This window comes from Mustela nivalis, assembly GCF_964662115.1.
Source record: "Mustela nivalis genome assembly, chromosome: 14".
Taxonomy (NCBI): domain Eukaryota; kingdom Metazoa; phylum Chordata; class Mammalia; order Carnivora; family Mustelidae; genus Mustela; species Mustela nivalis.
Window position 1 is genome coordinate 19044881 of NC_139033.1, and position 21578 is coordinate 19066458.

At 62.9% G+C, this 21578-nt stretch overlaps 1 protein-coding gene across 12 annotated transcripts in view; it reads left to right on the forward strand.

Moving 5' to 3' along the window:
• The first annotated feature begins 9941 nt into the window (after positions 1-9941).
• The window catches only part of FBRSL1 (fibrosin like 1), a 76790-nt gene continuing 65153 nt past the window's right edge, over positions 9942-21578 (forward strand). For 3 of the 12 annotated variants that reach the window (XM_082700144.1, XM_082700134.1, XM_082700142.1), the window contains exon 1: positions 9943-10337. In XM_082700144.1, the coding sequence (XP_082556270.1) occupies positions 10059-10337 (279 nt within the window). In that variant the 5' untranslated portion in view covers positions 9943-10058. Of the gene's footprint in view, positions 10338-21578 lie in introns of all 12 variants that reach the window. The other 9 variants (XM_082700141.1, XM_082700143.1, XM_082700138.1 and 6 more) reach the window with 4 other exon arrangements.

The window sequence follows — 21578 nt, forward strand, 5'->3', positions numbered from 1 at the left end:
GCTGGTGATGCTGGTGATGGTCATGGTGGTGGTAGTGATGGTGGTGGTGGTAGCTAGGAGCCCTCACTCTAAACCACGCTGTTAGTGATGGTGATGGTGGTGGTGATGGTCATGGTGGTGGTGATGCTGGTGATGCTGGTGATGGTCATGGTGGTGGTAGTGATGGTGGTGGTGGTAGCTAGGAGCCCTCACTCTAAACCACACTGTTAGTGATGGTGATGGTGGTGGTGATGGTGATGCTGGTGGTGATGCTGGTGATGCTGGTGATGGCCATGGTGGTGGTAGTGATGGTGGTGGTGGTAGCTAGGAGCCCTCACTCTAAACCACGCTGTTAGTGATGGTGATGGTGGTGGTGATGGTCATGGTGGTGGTGATGCTGGTGATGCTGGTGATGCTGGTGATGGTGGTGGTGGTGGTGATGGCGAGGGTGATGGTGGTGATGGTGGTGTTGATGATGATGATGGTGGTGATCGTGGTGATGATGCTAATGGCTGTGGAGTTGATAGTGATGGTGACAGTGGTGATGTAGGAGCCATATATCTAGGTTCAATGTTTGGTTTATGAATAAAAGTTATGTGATTGGCCAAGTTACTCAACTTCATGTACTTCAGTGTCCTCATTTATGAAAAGAGGATTAAAAAAGAATTGATGGGGATGCCAGGGTCATGGTCGCTGAAACATCTGCCTTGAGCTCAGGTCATGATCGCAGGGTCCTGGGATTGAGTCCCATGTTGGGCTCCCTGCTCCGTGGGGAGTCTGCTCCTCCTTCTTCCTCTGCTCCTCCTGCTGCTCATGCTCTCTCCCAAATAAATAAATAAAATCCTAAGAAAATAAAAATAAGAAAGAATTGATGTTGTTGAGTCGTTAGTGAAATGTCCAGGTAGAAATCTAGTGCCTTTGCAGCTGGCAAGCACTAGTAACTGCTCACTGTTCCTGTCATTGTTATCCTCCCCTGGGTCGGTGTTTGATCAGACGTGGGCAAACAGCCCACGCAAGTCCGGGGACAGTGAGCCCTGGGATTTTGGAGGGACTGTCTTGCTGGAGTCACTGCTCTGAGAGAGTGAGGTCCTGGAGATTCAGTCAAGGGACATGTTGCCGCCGCAAGTATAAGCCTGGCTACTTAACAAGGCCAACCCAGCGGACAGCAGGACTGACGGAGGGAGACAGGGTCCTGGGGGCATCGTTCGAAACCCCGGGTCAAGCTATGTTCACCGTCCTAGGCTACACCGGTGACATCTTGTCCTGTTACCCAAGCCGAGTGGGTTGAGCTTGGGTCCTTCACCACGGGAAGGGCCCTGCTCGATGGCCCAGAGCTGGTGATAAGTGGAAGATGTGCCAGGCGAGCTCTGAAGACGGCGAGCGGGGTGAGGAGGAGAAGGAAGACCTGGTATCAGGGGGCAGCTCGACCATCCTCACAGCACAGTGTCCCGCCAGCCCAGGGTCGCCACATACACCCACTCCGGGGGCCCCTGCAGGAGTCCAGCAGCGCGAGCACTCGGGCTCTCCAGCCTGTTCGGAGTGACGATTTTCAGCCTGAATCTCTACAGGTCATCTCGGATCAGGCTATCACTGTTTGGGGAACTCTCTGGAAGTACCTGGAGCAAGGACTAAAGGTAACCTGAGCAGACCGACAGGGACATCCCGCGCCGCAGACACCCGTGCAGATAGGCAGGGGACAGAGGGTGGAGCACACGGCCGCAAGAGACGAGGGAGGGTGGGGACCACAGCAGAGGAGAGGTCCTGTCTGCCTGCAGGTGTCCCAGCGACCGGGTGTGCCACCTCCTCCAGCCAAACAAGAGAACAGCAGCCGAACTCAGATCGGGTCTGGAATCTGAAATAGAGACTCTGGGGCTTAGACAGGGATGGTGTCCGATGTCTCCCGTGGAGGGCTCAGCACAGAGTGGGTGCTCGGGGTAACGCTAACCTGAGTTAACCCGAGACTCAGCCCTGCGTGTTTTCCGAGGGGCCGGCAAACAGAACTCCTGTGCAGGGGTCTGGAGAGTCACATCGCAACGACAGGAAGCCCGTGTGCGTCAGGTCATGTCCACACACTGCTGCGGAGATATCCGCCACTGACAAATACTGGCGTGCCCTCCCTTTCCAGGCCCGGTCTCATACCTGCGGGCCCCCAACACCACTCTACCACGTGTCCCCTCTGGGGCTCTACGTCTCAGCGGGGGCGATAAGAGACCCTCCACGTGCCAGGAACCCTAAGTGACGACGTGGAGAAGAGCCCCACCCTCTTCCCAGCATGTGGGCAAGAAATAAACCGTACCGAGGGGCTGGTGACCAGAGCAGGTCTCCACAGCGTCCCCTGGTCCATCACGGCAGTGGTGAGTGAGCAGTGGAGCGGGAACAGCGACCGAGCGGGAAGGGCACGTGGCCCCAAGTCCCGCCCTTGCGGTGTGCTCGCGCCTGCCTCCTTCAGCAGGTGCCCGTCCCGCACCCTCCCAGGACACCCTCCTTTTGCCTTCATCCACCTGGAGGCTGGGCATCTGGGAAAGAAGCTGACAAATACAGATGCTGTCCTGCGTCTCTGCGGGTTTCCCATAACCTTAGGTACGCTCTTGAAAGCGTGCGCTCTCAGAAAGCTCAGAAAGCTGGGTACACCACGCGCCGCAGGACATGCCTGACGGCTGCCGGGCTGCACCCCCGGGGGCGGCTGCCTGCCCTGAGCAGGTGATTGGTGGCATCAGCCCTGACAGAGGGCAGCCAGGAGGAGTACCAAGCCTCAATGCACAGGTCCCATCTGGCTCTGGGGCGTGCACCATAGTAGGGTCATCTTGGACAGCATTCTTTCAGGAAGATGTGCTTGTGGCAGAAAACGCAACACAAACTGGCTTAAGCAAAAAGGGAATGTATTGAATCATGTGTCTGTAAAGTCCATGGGAAGCTCTGGCTTCAGGTACAGTGGGATCCAGGAGTTAAATATGTCTTCAGGAAACAGTTCCCTCTGTCTCCTTGCTCAGCTGCCCTCCACGTGGGATCCATTCCCCAGGAGGTGCTCCCTCCTGGGGAGCGAGGTGGCAGGCAGAAGTCCCTCTGCCCCGACACCCGCCTGGCCCCAAAACCCGAGGGAAAAAGTGACCTTCCCTTCCAAGCATGACTACCCATCCCTGGACCAATCACTGGGGACAGGGAAATGGGATTTTTCCATCGGCAAAACTTAGGGGATGTGCTTACACCCGGAGCCAGAGATGGAGTCAATACTTCCCTAATTTTGCCCAATGGGTATGGGACAGAGTTACCCCAGAGAAAATCAGGGTCCCGTTACCAAAGTCAGCATGAGGACACAGTGCTCACGGTCCAGCAAATAGCCACACATGCCCTCCTCTCCTGCCCACAGAGCCGCATGCTGTTCCATACGCAGCAGAAAGCCCTTGACCACAGCAGCCGGGCCTCTTCCCCCGGCCTTATGATGAATCCCATCTGGTTTAATGCAGTCATAGTATACCCCCCCACACCACCAGATTTTCATTTTCCCAGAGACCTTTACAACAATTAATGGTCGTGAGACTCTCTTCTGGTCAATGAGCACTCCCGGGACTGGCATCCAGTCTGCTGTTCTTCTCCGCGTGGGCCTTCATAGTGACCCCTGATGACCGGAGCTGTAGCAGCCACGTTGTGTCTATGAGGTACCAGGTAAGGAGAGCAAAAGCCGACGCTGTGCGCCGTGTTCTGTTTCTCAACTGTTGCATGGGTAACACGCAAGTTTCCCTGCAGGGACAGCTCGGAGTGGCTCTTACAAACCGGTCACAATGAAGAGCTTTGTGAGGACTAGGTGAGTTTGCTTGGGGACCCTATGTGGTAACAACAAGCTCCTAACCACGGACAGCCGTTAGGGGCATCGCTGGCACACTACCACACCGTGCTTCCTCTGCAGGAAACTGCTCTTGGCCCCACGTTCCCCTCCAGCTACCGTCCACATCGTGTTCCCCTTCTCGGACGCATTCGCGGACCTCATGTCCACAGCCCCTCAGCAGTGGCCTCGAAACCCTTCTATGCTGCGGAAACTGATAAATACAAGGAATAAGTGACCTGGAGGGCAAAGACTCGCGAAGTACTCACCCCCACTGGCCGACAGCAGGTCTTGGGGGGCTGGGTCTGTGCCTCTGGAGATCACCACCCTCTTGCTGCACACCACAGATGTTCTGAAAGTTGCCAACGCCTTGTTCCTGCAGCCTGGCCCGGCAGAGCGGAAAGGTTTCAGTCCCTGTGGGGCAGGCTCCTCGCCGTCCAAGCCTGAAGGCACCCAGGCCCCCTCAGAGCCGCGATGCGAGGTCCCTCCCGCTGCGTCACCCATGACCCCACCTGCACTTGTGAGCTAGTCCACAAAAGTGCTGAGTAACAAACAGCTGGGACCCTCGCAGCTTCGGACAAAATGTACGTACGCTTCGTATGTCTGAAGGTCGCCTATTCGTCTCAGCCAGACTCACGCTGGGGTGGGTGTGCCTGGGCCGTGCAGCCACGGCATGGGTCTCTGGAGTCTGGGACCAGCAGGGTCATACCCTCCTCGAGGCCACGGCAGAGGCCCAGGACAGCAGGCAGAGACACATAGCATCTCTTGAGTCTGGGCTCAGAATGGGCCCACGGCTGCTTCCAACCCTCCCACAGACCCCGGCACGGCAAGACCAGGACCAGGTCGGGGTGCTGGGTAGGGCATGGGCCTGGTGATTACTTCTCGTGGCCACAAACCACGCAGCTTGAAACAACACATACACCTATTCTCTCCCGGTCCTACAGGCCACAGGTCCCGGATCTCAGTGCAGCCAGGCTGAGCTCCCTTGGGAGGCTCTCACCGTGTTCTTCCTGCTGCCCTTGACCGTACCGGCGGCCACTGCTGCTGCCCTCACCTCCCCCGGTGAAGCCAGTCTCACGAGTCTAGTCCTACCCAAGGCCCCAATATACCTCTGAATTTCCAGGGAGGAGTAAGCAGGCTCAGGTTTGGATTTCTGGCACCTTTAAGGAGAAGAGCCCTGTGAGTCCAGGCGCTTTGTCCCGAGAGGCCTCTCCTCCCTCCGGGAGGCACGCCTGCTGTCAGCACAGCTCAGACCAGGTCCCACATGGGGACCTCCCTGCCGTGAAAACGCCCAGCAGATCGGGCCTTCTCACAGGCCGCCCCCCTGCTCCCAGGACAGCCAGGAGGCTGGGATGCCCATGGCCCTCCCGGGAGGAGCCCTCAAACCACAGCTTGCTTACATATCCCCCTGCTCTGTGCCAGCGCTGAGCTGGGCCCAAGGCCGCCCTTCTGGAGCGGGCGGACGTGCTCATGAACCAGAGCGTGCACCAGGATGGTGGGAGAGGGTGCCGCGGTGGGGAGGCCTCAGGTGGCAAGGCACCATCTGTGGGCTGGGGCCCCAGAGCCGGCCTTCCACCACAGACGGACCGGGCGGTAGGGACAGCTCTCTGGGTGTGGGCATGTCTTAGGGGAGCGGAGCGGCAGCTGCGGACACAGTCGAGACAAACCCAGGCTCCTGAGCCGGCCTCTCGCCCCCTCCACCCACACGGCACCTGCTTCATCGGGACCCAGTGCTGGAAGGAGACGGGCAGGAGCCCCTGAGCTGCAGGCCTGGGGGCGCCCACGCCGGCGTGGGGTCGGGGGACCATGCGTCCTCAGTCTGAGTGCAACCGCGGCAGACCCGGGTGCCTTGCAGGCCCTCCGGAGAACCCTGGTCCCGCATCCACCCCTGCCTGCCCGAGCACGCACCAGCCCCCCAGGCGTGCACCCTCTCAGCGTGAGGCCACCAACTGGCCTCTGGGAAGACGTGACATCAGAGCCGGGGCTGATGAAGAGGGAGGGTGTGGACAGATGGGGGCAGGATGTGGGTAGCCCCCAGGGCAGGTGCAGGCTCAGGAACCAAGGAGCAGGAACCAGGGGAAAGGGCACATGGGGGATGGGAGCCCTCCAACTATCAATGTCGTGGACACTGTCCCGAAGACAGATTGTAATTCTAGGAACAGGCTGTGCCCAATAGAAATATAGTCCCCAAATGCTCACTTCCTCTCCATCCAGAACCACATTCATCTCCTGTTGTGGGAGCCTGTAGGGCCAGCCCCCCAACCCGCCTCAGGGGCAGGCATCAGCTTCCTACCCTACCTACGATGGTCTTGGCCACCCGACTTGCCTTGCGCTGCCTGTAAACAGACAAGATGCAAAGGCCTACAGCATAGACTTTGAGTGTGCCCGTGTGTTCGGCTTGGCCCTCTGAGTCTTGCACGGAGAATATCCCAGGGAGCTCACCTCTTGCCACCTGGGTCCCAGAAAGAGACCTGAACCTGACCCACAGTCTGGAGCAGAGCCCCTCAGGTCAACCTACAGCCCTGGGAGTCAGAAAAACAAAGTTGGCGTTGTAAGTCACAGAGATTCTGCGGACTGCTGCTTAGGCAGCATTAGCCCAGCGGGAGCTGACATCCCTGCCCATTCCTTGGCTGGGGGTAGGGGGGTGTCCACGGAAGTAGTCTAAGTATCCAGAGGACCCTGAAGTGCTCTTACCAGAAGGAGGTGGGATGAACGGCAGAGCGCACGGAGGAGCTGACCCCTGGCTCCTAGATGCGCCACCGGGGCTGGCCTGCTGGTCAGCACTCTTCTCCTGGCTTTCGCAAGCAAAAAGCAAGTCTGAACCCCAAAGGAGCAGCCGGCCCCGCTGATTTATAGGGCCTGAATTGGATCTGTGAGAGCAAATTGAATTTTGAATAGAATTTCACGTCAATTAACTTTGCTCAGAGTCTTAGAGAAGAACAGTGACTCTCTAAAGGAAAACCGAGCGGTGAAGATTGATGGGGCTGACCGGCCATCCTGGAAGCGACTAATTATCGGCCAAGCAGGGGAAGGCCCTGTGCTGGGCAAGGCGACCAGGTGAGGGCTGGGCTTCCAGCCACAGCGAGGGCCCAGGGCAGGCTGGGGGTGGAGAGGTTTTCTCTCTGGTGGGCTTCCCATCTGAAGGCAGGGACCCTCTGCCCTTATGGTACCTGATGGTCCCACCTGGTGGGAAGGAGGGTCCTCAGCGACAGGATGAAGGGGCAGGAGAGACCTGGGCTGGCCGCAGGCGCAGAACCAAACCCCAGGGGCCTGGGAGAGAGCTAGTGAGGTGCCCAGAACTAGGGCAACAAGAAGAGGGAGGATTTCATTGTCCACAAGAGGCAGGCCCTGAGTGGGGGGGGGGCACGCGGGGGAGGGGCGGGATCCCATGCTCAGGGACCCGGGTGGCTACAGAGGGGGCACGCATCTGTAAGCCCTACTGTGTGCCATGTGCTGTCGTAGTTCCAGACACCGTGGTCCCCAAAGTGCAGTCCCCAGACCTGCAGCCCCTTCATTGGACATGCAAATTTTCAGGACCCAGATGAGTGGGAAACTCTGGGGCAGGCCCAGAGATGCACGCCGAGGAAACTCCCAGTCCCACGTGACTGACAGTTTCAGAGCTGGGGAACTCGCTGAATCTTCAGACCACCCACTGCGGGGAGCAGAGGCAGCACCTCCAGCCCTGTTTTGGAGCAGGGAACCCAAGGCAAAGAAGCGGGATCCATTGCCCTGATCTTGTGGGAGGAAGCTGGGGACGGACAGTCTGGCTCTGTGACAGCCCTGCCCAGCACGCATTGTTCTAGGAGGTGGGGGGAGGGGCGACAGGAAAGGGCCCATAGGAAGCCCCAGGCTGGGTGTAGGCGGGTCTCTGCACCCTACAGAGCAGGTATGGAGCCTGGAAGTTGCCCTCAGAACAGGCCTTGGACCCAAGGGCCTGTACCCAAGTGAATCTTGAAATATTATCCTGGGGCACCCTCCAACGCCCACATTTTCTGGCCTTCTGTCCTCAGGTGGGAATGAGGATAGCGGGAATACGGAGGGACCAGTCTGGATCCGTTTCTGTCTTCCTAACGAGGTTCTTACAACTCAAAAGGGATGATGCTGAAGGAGTCAGAGTTTTCCTAACAAAACCTGGAATGGGAAGAGGCGGAGGGGAACCCTGGCCCCACCCCGGGAAGGCTAGGAGAGGGTTAGGGAGGGCCGGAACAGAGAGGGCCTCATGGGGCCGGGATGGACTGAAGGCTAACAGTTTTGGGGCCTGAGAGCCCCAACCCTGTGTCTGAAAGCTTGTCGAGTTGCCTTTCCAATGATCATCAGTGGCAGCCCTGGCAACGGGCACCCAGACTACCCGCCTCCCTGCTCCCCCCACACACACTGGGGCCCTAGGCCCTCCAAGGGGCAGAGCGATACAAACTGAAAGCCCAAGTCCCTATATGGGGGGTACAGCGGACCATTCTCCCAGCATTGCCCAGGGCAGCACTTCCTCAGTGAGCAAGGGGGCACCTTCCAGAGCTCATCTGTTGTGTTCCCTTCAGTTTCCACATAGTCCAGCAGATGTTACCCTGCCTCAGTGCCTTTGCATGGGCTGTGCTCTCTGCAGGGAAACATGGTTCCCCGGTCCTGTGCACTACCAGCTCCTTCTCATCCTGCAGCTCTCAGCTCAGATCTGCACTCAGAGGCATTCTGGGACCCCTCCCTGCAGTTAGCTTCGTGTTATCATTAGATACTATGTTATCTGGCTCCACGGTCACCGTCACGTTCTCCCCCACTTCCAAAAGGGCTGTGTCCTCACCGACAGCCTCACAAACAGTGCCTGGACCTAGTGCACTAGTCGAGGGAAGAAAACAGCTTCTCCCCACCTGAGTGTTCCTCCTTTCCCCAGGCGGTCCCCCGTTGACAAAAGAGGAAGTTCATTCGACTCTCCAGCCGCCCCTTCCCATCAGTTCCTGCTGCCCAGTAACACTCGGTGGGGAGTGACCCCTACAGCAGAACCTGCTGTCTCAATGTGAACCAGGCAGCCCTGGGGCCTCAGTGAGGGTGCATTCTGGGGTCTGGAGCTCTGGTCTCAGGAGGGCTGCCCTACCCTAAAATCTGAGCAGCCTGATCTGGGAGAGGGACGAGGGAGCGCTGTGCCTGGAACGGCAGCGGGGAGGCGGCAGCGGAGAGCTCCCCGGGCTGAGAGCCTGCAGCCCACCGCCTGCCTGAGAGGGGCAGGGGGCCACACGGAGACAGTGGGCGCCCTGCTGGTTTTGGGTAGTGGGAGGCCTGGAAACTTGCTTCAGTCGCTCCCTCTCCGGCAAGGGGCAAGGGGCAGTCCGTCCCCCTTCTGCACACATCCCACGTGAGCAGGACTTGCAGCGCCTGGGAGAACTCCCCCAGTAAGTGCCCACCCCCACCCCAGCCTCCAGCTCGGGCGGGACGGTGAGCTTGCCCCTCGGCCCACGTGTCGGGTTTGGCTGCAGCAGTCCCCCCCCATTTTTCCGTGGTGAGGCCCAGGTTGGAGAAGGGCAGACACCCCTGGAGGGTGCCTCCCACGTGAGGGGGCGCCCCGCCCAGGTGCCCGCAGAGCCGGAGGCGGGTGGGGGGTGGGGGGGGAGGCGCGGCCTTCCAGTCCCTCCTTGGGGGGCGGAGCCTGCAGGAATTGGGGCGGAGCTCGGCGCGCACGGGGCGGGGCCCGGGGCGGGGTCTCCTCAGCCGGAGGCGGGGCGGGGCCGGCCGGGGCGGGGCCGGGGTGCGGCCGGGGCGGGGCCGGGGCGGGGCCGGGGCGGGGCTGGCGCCGGACCCGGCTGGAGCGCCCACTTCCTCTGGCGCTGGCTGCCGGGCGGAAGTACGTCAGTTGTTATCCGCTCCGGGCGCCGCCGCCGCCGCCTCAGCCTCCGCGTCAGCCTGAGCCTCAGCCTCGCGAGCCGCGGCGCCGCAGCCCGGGACCCGCCCCGCCCGCGCTCCGCCCGCCGCCGCCGCCGCCGCCGCCGCCGCCGCCCGCCGCGCATGAGGCGCGCCCCCGGGGCCGCGGCCCGGGGCCGCTAAGCGCCGGCCGCCCCGCCGATGCGCGCGGCCGCCCGCGCCGGGGCTCCCAGGCCGCGCCGGGCCCGGGGCTGAGGGACCCCGCGCGGCATGCCCGGCCCGGCCCGCCGCCCGCCGCCGCCCAGGGCCCGAGCCCACGCGGCCCGCTCCGAGCCCGGCGGCGCCGCGTAGCGCAGCGGCAGCGGCAGCGGCAGCGCGGGAGCCCGACGGCGCGGCCGCAAGGTCACCGCGCACCATGGAGGCCAAGGTCCGCCAGAGCCGGCGCTCGCGCGCGCAGCGGGACCGCGGCCGGCGCCGGGAGGCGGCCCGCGACGCCCGCGACCCGAGCGCGTCGTCGGGCGACGAGACCGAGCCCGGGCCTGGCAAGGAGAACGCGGGCCTGCCCCGCGCGCCCCCGGCCCGCGCCGCCGCCGTGCGCCCCCCGCGCCGCCGCCGCCGCGAGTCCAGCTCGCAGGAGGAGGAGGTCATCGACGGCTTCGCCATCGCCAGCTTCAGCACGCTCGAGGCCTTGGAGGTAGGTGGGGCGGCGGGCGGGGCGCGCCCGGGGCGGCGGCACACCCACCCCGTAGGGCTGCCGGGCCGCGTGGGCCCCGCGCGCCGCGCCGGTCGCTGCTAGGGGGCCGGGCCGGCTGCGGGGGGCGCCGGCGAGGGCGCCTGGAGCGGCGGGGGGGAAGAGGATCGCGGTGGCCCTGTGCACCGGCCGCCGCCGGACGCCCGCGCGCCTCTCGGTCGGCTGTTTTCCTGCTCCGACGTACCGCCCAGCGGGGCTCAGGACGCGCGGGGGGGCCTGCCGGTCCCGGAGAGGGTCCGGAGACGGTCCCGGAGAGGGTCCCGGAGAGGGTCCGGAGAGGGTCCCGGAGACGGTCCCGGAGAGGGTCCGGAGACGGTCCGGAGAGGGTCCCGGAGACGGTCCGGAGAGGGTCCCGGAGACGGTCCGGAGAGGGTCCCGGAGACGGTCCGGAGAGGGTCCCGGAGAGGGTCCGGAGACGGTCCCGGAGAGGGTCCCCGAGTCGGTCCCGGAGAGGGTCCCGGAGACGGTCCCGGAGAGGGTCCGGAGAGGGTCCGGAGAGGGTCCGGAGACGGTCCCGGAGAGGGTCCCCGAGTCGGTCCCGGAGAGGGTCCCCGAGACGGTCCCGGAGAGGGTCCGGAGACGGTCCGGAGAGGGTCCCGGAGACGGTCCAGAGAGGGTCCGGAGAGGGTCCCCGAGACGGTCCCGGAGAGGGTCCCGGAGAGGGTCCCGGAGACGGTCCGGAGAGGGTCCCGGAGACGGTCCGGAGAGGGCGGGGGCCGAGGGGGCACTTGGAGAGTCCAGCGTTCCTCTCCTGCTCGCGCTTCTGCTCGGTCGGAGGCAGGCAGGGGCTTTCTGAGACCCTCTCCTGACTGCCGCTCCCCTGCAGGTCCGTAGGTCGGCACACACACACACAAAAAACCCAAAACCCAAAAATCGCTTGTGTGGCGGAGCTATCCGGGCAGTATTTGCTCAGCACACACGGCCCTTGTGCGAGCCCAGGTGAGTTGCGAAGGGCTGAGTGCTGACTGTCAGGTCCGGCCCGGGCGGTGGCCTAGCGCTGCAGGGACGTTGCACCCACAGTCCCCCGCCCAGCTGGCCAGCCCCCACCCCGCAACCTCCAGGGGCCCCTCGCGGCTCTTACGAGGGGCCGCCGGCTTCCCCTGGGTTTGGGGGTCCCAGAGATTGCCCCGTTACCAGCCCCCGTTCGTTTTTCTGGGGCTCGGGAGCCAGTGGCCTGGGATCCCCGTCGGAGGCCGCGCTTTGGGGAGAGGGGCCTGCAGTGCACCCTCTCCCTGAGGTGGGCCAGGTCTGTCCGGTGTCAGGCGCCGGCCGCCGGGGACAAGCCTCTGGGACAGGTGCGCTGCTTTCTGTCTAGCAGTGGATCATGCAGGGAGGTGGGGCACTTAGGTCAACCACAGAGCCCCCTCCCCCACCCGGCCCTCTGTGTGCTGCTGGGGGGCCCTGGATGGCTCCCGGATCAAGGGGTCCCCAGCGAAGACACTGTGGTGGGGTGGCACGTGCCACAGCTCTGAATGGGAAGGGATGGCCAAGTTCAGCGCCGCAGCTTCGCGGACTGGCTCCTCCTGCCGCCTCCCAGGTGCGAGGCTGCCCTGCCAGGTGGGCAAGAGACAGGCCTGCAGTGGTCTCCAGGGCCCTGCATGTCGGCCTCCCACGCAGGCACGCTAGCCCCCCCGAGGTTCTGCCGCCTCGGGCCCTTTGGTCCCAGGTCGTTTGGACCCTCGAGTCTCCGTACAGACACCGCTCACGCCCTCCCCAGACCTGCCCGCAGTCCCCTTTCCTTCCTGTCCGTGACCCCTCTCTGAAGCCATCTAGGGAGTGTCTTCTCTGACCCTCTCCCCACCCGAACTTGTGAGCTGGACGAGAGCAGGCACCACGGCTGTCTAGTGTGTGCTCTGTGACGGTCCCCGCACCCCATACGTGTTTGTGGGGGAGAGCGGCTGTTGAGGAAGGTTGTGCCGGAGTCCGTCCGCACCCCCGCTGAAGTGAGCCCGCAGCAGCCTTGACCGCACCCCTCCGGCATCGGGGACCCTCAGTGCAGCCTTGGGCGTGGGGGCTTCTGCAGGTCCCGCCGTAGACGGAGTCTGCCGGCTGCTCCGAGTTCACCAGCCACGGCACCAGTGTGCCTTTTCCTGCCCCGCTGGGCCACGGAGGACCCGCCTGCCTTGGAAAGTACGGGGCTTCTGCACAAGTCGTAGCTTCCAGTTTGGTTCTCTCGTTGGGGCTCACTTCTGGCTGAAGCGTGACAGTTTCCCCAGAGTTCAGATAGTTCATCAGGACACCGAGTGGCAGCACACCGTGAACGTGTACCTGACCAGGCACATTCTGGGTCTGCGTGTGCTCAAACCGCACGGTGCAGACGGGGACCCCGAGGCCCAGTGCCGCGAACGTCAAGCCCCCCACCCAGTGTCAGAGCTCTGCCAGGGCTGCGTGGCACAGGGATGTGCACCGCTGTCCCCCCTGGGGCATAAACACCCAGATGTCAGGTGTAGACTTGCTCAGGAGGTTTGAGTGCGGGAGTCCAAGAGTTCTCCTTTTCTTTATCCTGAGGATGCAACCTCCCCCGCCCCCCACGCCCCAGGCAGGTCCCTGACCCCACCCTTCCAGCACCTCCCTGCGCACCTGTGTTTGCCGGGAAGCGAGGAGGAGTCCTTACCTCTGGTGTCTAAGAGGATCACAGGCCACTTGTGTGAAATGCTGGGGCCACGCACTGTGACATGGTGGTGTCAGCTGAGGAGAGGGCTCCAGTCTGGCCGGCCTCACAGTGTGTCCACGGCCTGGGCATGGAGCTGGACAGCGGGAGCTCGCCATCTGAGCTGAGGGCGTGCGGAGGCTATGGGCTGGGCAGGGGTTGCCCACGTCGGCCCTGGCCCTCCGTCAGCATTCTGATTCTGTTCAACAGGGTGGGAGCAGGTGGCAGCGGGCAGGGGTCTTGTGGTTTGGTGGGGACAGGGGCTGTCTTTCTCTCTGACCAGGAATGTTAGGGACAGGTGGATGTTTCTTGCTGTCCTGGTTCCTGTGACATCTCTGCCTGCAGAGGTGATGAGAAGGCCCATGGGGGACAGGCCAGGGCAGAACTGAGGTCCTCCCGACCCACCCTCCCTAATGGCAAAGGGAACCGTTAGGCCATGGTGCGAGCCCCTGAGTCTCCCGGGAGATCCACTTTGCAGGCAGACCTACTCTGTGCCCCCCAGCTTTTCCATCAGGCTGTCCGCATGCCTGGGCACCAGCGCTTCCCCGTGGCGCGCTCTCTGTGTGCTGCCTACTTGCGAGCACGTGTGCCGCACGTACCCACTGGAAACCACCCTTCTGGTTTGGCATCTGTGTGGTTCTTCGCTGATTTGTCTCAAAACAGCGAGACACCTACAGCTGGTTCGAAGATCAACATCAGTGAACACGTATAGTCCGAAACGGTTTTCAGTTCCAGCCGTGACCGCCTGCGGGAACTACCCTGGCCAGCTTCTGGCCTTTTCACAGTATGTTGTGGGTAGAACCACACGAGCCCTACTGGCATATCTCGCCTTTTTTTGCTAGAAAGAAAGGGTTACCCACCATGTCTCTACATGGATCTAGGAGACATGTAACCAGGAGTACAAACAAAAAGGAAAACACCCCAAGTTTTAGCTGGGGTAACCGGTGACTTCGTGTCTACTTCTGTTTCTCATGCCGATCACTACGTGTTAACTTGGATAATCCATAAAATCCACACTAAAGCCAGACACAACCTGCTGCACACGGCTGTGCTTGAGACACCAGGTCGGGCCTCCCTGTGGCCACATCAGCAGGTGAATGGCCGTGTGGGCTCGTGCTCTTGGCCTGCCTGCCCAGCTCCCAGCTTCGGGTGACGTCGGGGGCACGCTGTGCATCTCTGCTGAAGTAACTCAGTTCTCCCCGGGCTTAGGACGCTGGGGCTGGGGCTGTGGTCTCAAGGCAGGCACTGGAGGCTCTTTGCGTTCTGATGGGTGGTGGCCCTGCAGGGGGGCAGAACTCCCTCGGGCCTGTGCAGAGGGCTCAGCGGTAGTGGTTCTGAAGCCGGTGTTTGGTGTCCCCCTGGGCAAGGGGCACACGATCATGCTAGGTCTGCTTGCTAAGGGCCAGGAGTGTGGGGGTCCAGGATGTGGCCCCACTGACCATGTGCTGAAGCCTACACCATGGGTCCCGCCTGTGGGGGCCTTGATCTGGGGGGCTGCATGTGTGCCCGGCCCAGCCCTCCAAGGAGAGGGACAGAGGAGGGTTGGTGCTGGGAGCTGGGAGCGACCACGCCCACTGGCCAGAGCACCTCCAGGCTGCCCCCTGCTCTCCACTTGGGGATCCTGAGGCCCGGAGAGCAGGAGCACTTTGCCTGCAGTCATGGAACGGAGGTAGGGCACCGAACCTGGAGCCTGGCTAGGCCGGCACTCGTCTGCTCCCGTGTTCCTCCTAAGGGCTGCCATGGGGGAGGGGCTGCTCCCTCCAAGGGGGACCCCGCGTTCCGGTTGGTAAGCACGACGCCATTGCATAGCCTCCCCCGCCCGTGTGGATGTGGGCTCCCTGGCCTGGGCAGACAGCTGGGGGTGGGGTGGGAGCCTGGCCTGGGCTCTCCAGTTGTGTGGGTCGGTGTCTGCTGTGAGAAGGCATGTGGTGGGAGCCGTGGGGACATTGACAGCCGCTGAGGGCACCGTCCTCAAGCACCCACTTGGTAGATAAGGAAACTGAAGTGGGAGCAAAGTTCTCATCTGGAATCTGCCCACCACGGCGCCAGACAACAGGGATCTGGTGAGTCTTCACCCAGACTTGGGTCGCATCTTCGGGAAATGTCTGAGCTTGAGTAGAGCGGCCAGAGGTCTCCCTAGCATCTAAATGGATGGCCTTTCCTGGGCGACCCTGGGCCAGCTGCCTGACCTCTGGGGAAGGGCTGCCCCTCTGAGCCTGGCTGGCATTGCAGATGGTCTGCATGGTCTGCGGCTACGCACAGGCTGTTCCATCACTGCCCACCTGTCATGGGCAGTGGAGCCGTGGCGTAGAGGCTCACACACTATGACACAGCACAGTGGAGTTGGCCTTGGGCCTCCTGGCCATCTTGTTGTCCCTACCTGGCCCTAGGTACAACTGAGGGTCTGGAGCCCCTGCCCAGTGGGCAGGGCCTATTTCCTGGCCTCCGTCACCCCAGCCCACTGCCCTGCTTCTCTCTGGCTGGGGCTTACATACACAGCATTTGTAGCTTGTGGGCCTCAGTTTCTCTGTCCTGCCCACACTGAGCCCCAGCATCTGTGAGCATGGCATGGGACTGAGGGTGGCAAAGGTGGGGGCCCCGCGTCTCCCCGCGTGCACTCTGCTGAGCCCATTCTGCCCGTACCTCACTGTGGGTGCCGTGGGCCTCGTCTGCCAGAGGGTTGGCTTTACCCAGCATGGGCAGCGGGGGTCCGGGGGCACCCCTGCGACAGACCACAGCCCTCCGTCCCCCTGCCCCGCTCGGAGTTTCTAGCCAGAGTCTCAGGTCCACCGCAGGTGCAGGTGTGTGTGCAGGTGGGTTCACATGTGTGTGCTGTGTCCTTGCTGGCATACACATGTAACTGTGTGTCTGTGCTCCAGACCCCATCTGGGGCAGCAACTCTGTGACCTGGACAGAGCAGAGGACAGCCTCCCTGTGACCCCTTGGTCACACATGGTGAAACCGCATTCCTGGAGCTTGAGCGTAGGGCCTCATGTTCTCTATGCATTGTTCTGGGCCTGCTGCGGGACAGTCACCCTGTCGTCCCCACACACACCAGAGCAGATAGCAAACACTCATGAGTTCACAAGACTCGTCCTGTCCCCACCATCCCCTTAGCTCTTTGGTCCTGTCTCTGCCGTGGCCGCCTTCATGCCCCACCACAGTCCCTCAGTCCTGTAGCTCCCGCCACCTCGAGACCCCACCCCCACTGGCCCCTGCCAGAGAATCCTCAGACATACACAGGGGCACACTTCTGGCCTGGCTAGCTGCTCTGTCCCCTGCCTGGAAGATCCGTTCCCCAAGTGTCAGGTGACTCGACTGTCTGGTCGTAAACTCCCCCTTCCCTGGCACGGAGCCTTCAGCCCTGTGTCTGGGCCACCCCTGACCCATTCCAGCTTATTCTCTGTTCCTTGTCCCTCCCACGAGGACTCAGGCGGTGTCGTTCCCTCGTGGACGCCCCCCACCAGCATCTCCTTGCACGCACGCTTGTTTCCAGGGAGCGGCTCCGAGACCTGGGGCTGGGGCAGGGGATCTGCCGTGCGGTGCTGCTCACTTGATACCTGGAGAGGCAGCTGTTCTCGGCTGTGGCACCAGGCGGAGGGTCTGCGCCGTTGTCTGACGTGCCTTGGTCACTCTGTTTTCTGATTGGCTGCTGCCGCACTCCTACCTGGGCACCAGCAGGTTCCCTTGTCCGTTCGGTGCTTGCCCAGTGAAGTGTCTCAGGTTCCCCGTTGGCCGCTGTGGAGTCCGCCGGGAACAGAGCGCCGCCGCCCCTCATCTCCTTCCCTGTCCTGTGGCCTCTCGGCACCCCCATGGCATCCTTTCCGGTGGGCTTCTGCTTCCCCTGACTCAGCACGGCTGTGTGCCACCCTCCATGTGGCCATGGTTTCTTGCCTGGGAAGTGTCCGGACGAGAGCAGAAGTGAGCAGTGGGCCTGGTGCGCCTTCTTTGGTGGTTGTCATTGTTCTCTGGAGCCAGTGAGGTCAGGCTGTCCCTGAATGCCAGGCAGCGGGGGCAGACTGCTGTGAGCTCGTAGCTGGGTTTTTAGCACCGTGTTCTTAGATACATTGGCCTGAGACTGTCTTGTGTCTGCGGCATCTTCTCTTGTGTTCTGGAGCAGTCCAAACGGCTCAGGAATCAGCAGCTCCTCTCCACCTGTGCGGCCCCAGCGTTCCATCCGCGTTTGCTGGTGGCCAGTTAGAGACCCGAGTCAGCTCAGGGTGTGTGTGTGGGGGGGCAGGTACTGAGTAAAGGATCCAGGGACCCAGCTTGCTGGAAACAGGATCAGCAGGGCGCCCCTCACCCCTTCCCCCCACCCCAGAGCAGGCCGGCCTGGGGCACTTGCTGCCGAGCAGGACTGCCTGTGAGCTGGCAGGTGGTGAGCCTTAGGCCGTGTCCCCTGTGTTCTATTCGGGTGGGCAGTGGCTGCTGTCCAGAGGAAGGACCCTGGAGGCTGGACATCACCTCACTGTGGGCTTGGCTGGGTCATGTTCTTGGGGCAGCCCGAGTGCCAGCAACTGCACAGTGACCTGGCAGTGCGCCTGCTGGGAGCCACGGTCATCCTGGCCTTGACCCCTGTGGTTCCCGTGCTCTGCTTCCAGAGGTGGGGGCCGTGGTCAGCCCCATTAGGGAAACTGGAGAGGCGGCCGAGGCCCCAGGCGTTTGCTAATCGCTGAGGGTGGAAGAGGAGTTGGTTGGCCCGGTCGCAGCCGCGCCACCCAGGCTCTGGTCACCCACCCATGCGCTCTGCCAAGAGCCCCTCAGTGCAGCCTCCATGAGGCCTCCCGGAAGTCTGGGCAGCCAGACCATGTCCCAGTCAGAGCTCTCCAGCACTGGGTTAGATCAGCCCGAGCCGTGGCTTTCTTGACGCAGCCCGCGGCAGCGCCCATCACCTGGACCCTTGGTCCGGATGGTGTCTTGCTGTGTCTTGTTCACTGGGGCCCAGGCTGTGGTTGCTGCGGGCCACGCCAGACTGTAGGCCTCTGGAGGGGACCGCTGGCCAGCAGGGGGTGTTTGGATCCATTCTTCCCATCCTGATTCTCTGAGCCTTTATTGAGCACCTACTGTGTGCCAGACTCTGCCAGCTACTGGGTCGGCTCCAGACAGGACGCAGATAGGTAACCAGAGCGGGGAGTGAGTGCCTGCAAAGAAATTGGGGGCTCGGGAGGAGGCTGCATAGGCCTGGCAGGTGCTAGCGAGGCGCCCGGCAGGGCTGGGCGGGACATCCACTTGGGATGCCTGCAGACGGTCGGTGAGGTGGCCAGGCTGGGCCCCAAAGACACCCGAGGCGCTTTCTCCTTTCGGAGCCAGAATCTGAAACCCACATGGAATTGAGTGCTTTGGGGATTTTGGACAAATGTAGTGTCTGGTTCCAGTTCCATGTGGAGACTGTTCTGGTGCCCTGATTTGCCCGAGGAGCTAAAGAAAGAAAACTCGCCAACGAGTTACCAGCCTTATTCAGCTCCCCAGGACTGTGTGTACCAGGCTTCTGTTTGAAGCTGCGTGTGGGGGAGAGCTGATTCCGGAACCTGGTACCCAGCCCAGCATGTAGACCACCCCTGCCTGTCTCTCCAGTGGCAGTCAGTGTGTGTGCACACGTGTGGGGTCGGCGGGACCAGGCTGGCCTGGTGGGGCACGTCCATGTCCCCCCCACCACACACACACACCTGTCTGCCCAGCTCATGCTCTGCCTAGCGAGGCATCTGCGTGCCTCCAGCTCTGCTTCCGCCTGGGAGCAGCTGTTTGGGTGGGCGCCGCTCCCTGGACGCCCCACAGGTGGCAGGCTGGGAGCCACGTACACGCCGAGGCCGCCGCAGGCGCCTTTGGGGCCCAGCCGAGGGAGGGTTCTCCGCTGAGAGCGGGGAGTGAGCAGCAGGTGAGGAGGGCCGTGCCCCCGTCCACGCCGGGCACGTGAGTGGCTCTGCTGGAGGGCCGGCACGCGTACCCCTCTGCCAGGGATGAGCAGGAGGCCACAGCCCAGTCAGACTTAGAGCCCCCACGGGACTTTCGGGATTGCCCATGACCCCCATCAGCTCTCTGAGCTTACCCGTTGCGGCCGGCTCCTAACCGCTCGCCCCAGCCCCACGTGCCAGTCCTCAGAGGCTGGCAGGCCGCTGGCTGGTCCTCAGCCCACACTGTCCCGCGTGCTGCCAGGCCCACGCTCGGTACCAGGAGCCCAGAGTGGATTTGTCAGGAACTCATGCAAACCCGTCTCCCGCGTAAAGCCGGGGCCCCTGCCTGTCGCCTGTGGAATGAACCCACATTCTCCATGAGGCCTGGCCTGCCCACCCCCTCACCTGGGGCCCCGGGCACTCCTGTCTTGGGGCCTGTGCACCTGCTGTGCTGGTCCCGTCTTCCAGGAGCGAGTCTGGGATGCTTCCTCCGAGCCTCCCCTGCTCCCAGACAGCTGAGGACAGGGAAGGGGGCGAGCCCAGTCCTATCACCTGGCCTAAAGTCCCTTCTCTTCCTCACGGCGTGGCCCCAGCTAGCCCTCCGCCCGCTCTGGGCCTCGATTTCCTCATCTGGGAAGTGGGGGTGATGAGCTGAAAGTTCCTGCCACATGGTCTTGCCACCCCCCCCCCCACCCAGTCCCCATCCCCTCTCCAGTGTTCTTCTCTGAGCTAACCCTGAGGTTGGTTCTCTGTGCCCCCACCCCAGGACGAAACAGGCCCGGATGTTTCAGCAACAGCGGCCCTGGCTTCTGACCTCCCTGGGCAGCCTCTCTGAGTGTGCAGCTGAGCGGCAGCTGAGCAGGTCGCAGAGTCTGAGCGGGGCTCGCAGGGCGGTGAGCCCGAGGCCAGCTCTGGCAGTCATGGGTGGTCACGTGGTGCCGTCCGCACGTGGAGGGGCTTGGTGGGGGGAGGGGCTTGGGCAGAGGCTGACCTCCACACCCTACTGCCAGGACAGTGGCCGTGGGCAGGAGGGTCCTAGTTGAGTGCGGATGAGAGCGCAGCCTGGCCGGTCAGCACGGGGTCACAGTGTGGGGTCGCAGTGGGGTGTGCGTGCATGGTTGTGGGAGGAGGGTGTGTCCGCGGTGTGCAGGCCTGGGTGGGGGGGCCCCCGAGCAGGGCCTGCCCGCTTCTCACTCGCTGCCTCCTCACCTCCGGCTCTGTGCCCACCGTCCTCATCCACCTTCGTGCTTTTGTCCAGAGCACCTGTCGCCATCATTTGTCTGGCTTGTCCCAGGCCCTAGGGTGGGCGGGTCTCTTCCATTTCCAGGGGGCCTCCTCTGTCCCAGCAGCCCCTCCGCACGTGGCAGGGCCTGGATGGCCGTGGGAAGGAGTGAGTGTCTTCACAGAGCTTGGGGGGTGGGTCCCCACTAGTGTGCTGAGCGCTGGGTGCGGCAGAGGCTGTGGTGGCACTGCTCCCCGCCCGGCTCCCCCACTCCCAGGCCTTTGACCGTCTGCCCTCCAGCCCTCCTGCTCGGCCAGCGTTCCAGTGCATGGAGCGCACGGTGGGTGGGCACCCGGGGCAGGGGTGCTGAGGAGTCCTCTGAGCCGGAAAGAGACTGACCTAGAGGGACTGAGGGGCATGAGCGAGGCAGGTTCCAGAGGGTTCTGCAACAGCTGGGGTGTCAGTGAGCCGTTCGGGGGCTGGTCCTTGAGGGCCGTGTTTCCCTCAGGGGCCCTGTCATCGTCCTGGGGATTGAGGGACCTCTCCAGCAGGCTGCCTTACGTGGAGGGACAGCGGGTGGGCTGTGGGGGTGGGAAGGTGATGGGGAACAGTACCCATCCAGTGTGGGTGTGAGCTAAGGAGGGGACAGGTCAGGGAGGATGCCTGTCCTGGCATGGTAGCCGGAGGGGGTGGCTGGACGTGGTTGTCATGGCCGGGGCGGGGCAGCTGGGTGGGGGCTGCCTGCGGGCACTGTCCGGGTTGGCTGGCTGTCTGTCCGCGACTCCCAACTTCCTTAGCTGCGGGTGTCGGGGGGCCCAGGCCTTGCCGCACCTTGATATGGCGGCCCTGGGTTGGGCAGTTCGGCCTGGTGGAGGGACCCTGGCTCCCCCACCCCACTGTCCTGTCCGTCCTGTCCTCCAGCTCTCTGTGACTCAGGTGCAGATGGTCTGTGGTAGGGCGGTGCTGCCGTTACGGTTCACAGGATGTCCTGTTTCTCTGTGCCTTTCCCACATCCAGGAAGCCTTCTCAGTCCCAAACATACAGGGACAGTCGGTCGACTGTGGGGTGCTGGGGGCTGTACCGGTTGTTGGTGGGCGGTGGACACACGGGCTGCCTCCTTCCTAGCTCGGCGGGGGGGTTAACCCTTGGGGGAGAGGCCCCTCGACCACCTGGAAGAAGATGCCTGTATATGTGATCTCTGTCCCCGGGGCCGCAGGGGGTAGGTCACTACACAGAAGGTAGGTGCGTGTGGGCTGGGCCTGTACTCGGCGTGTGTGAGGGTGAAGTTTGCGTTAAGAACTTGCAGGTGAAGGAGAGTGAGCCGCACAGAAGCAGGGTGAGGGCAGCGATGCCGAGGGCCCGGGGCAGGTGTGCGCTGGAGGTCTTCCGGGTTGGGGAGGACAGCCTGCCGGGTGAGCAGT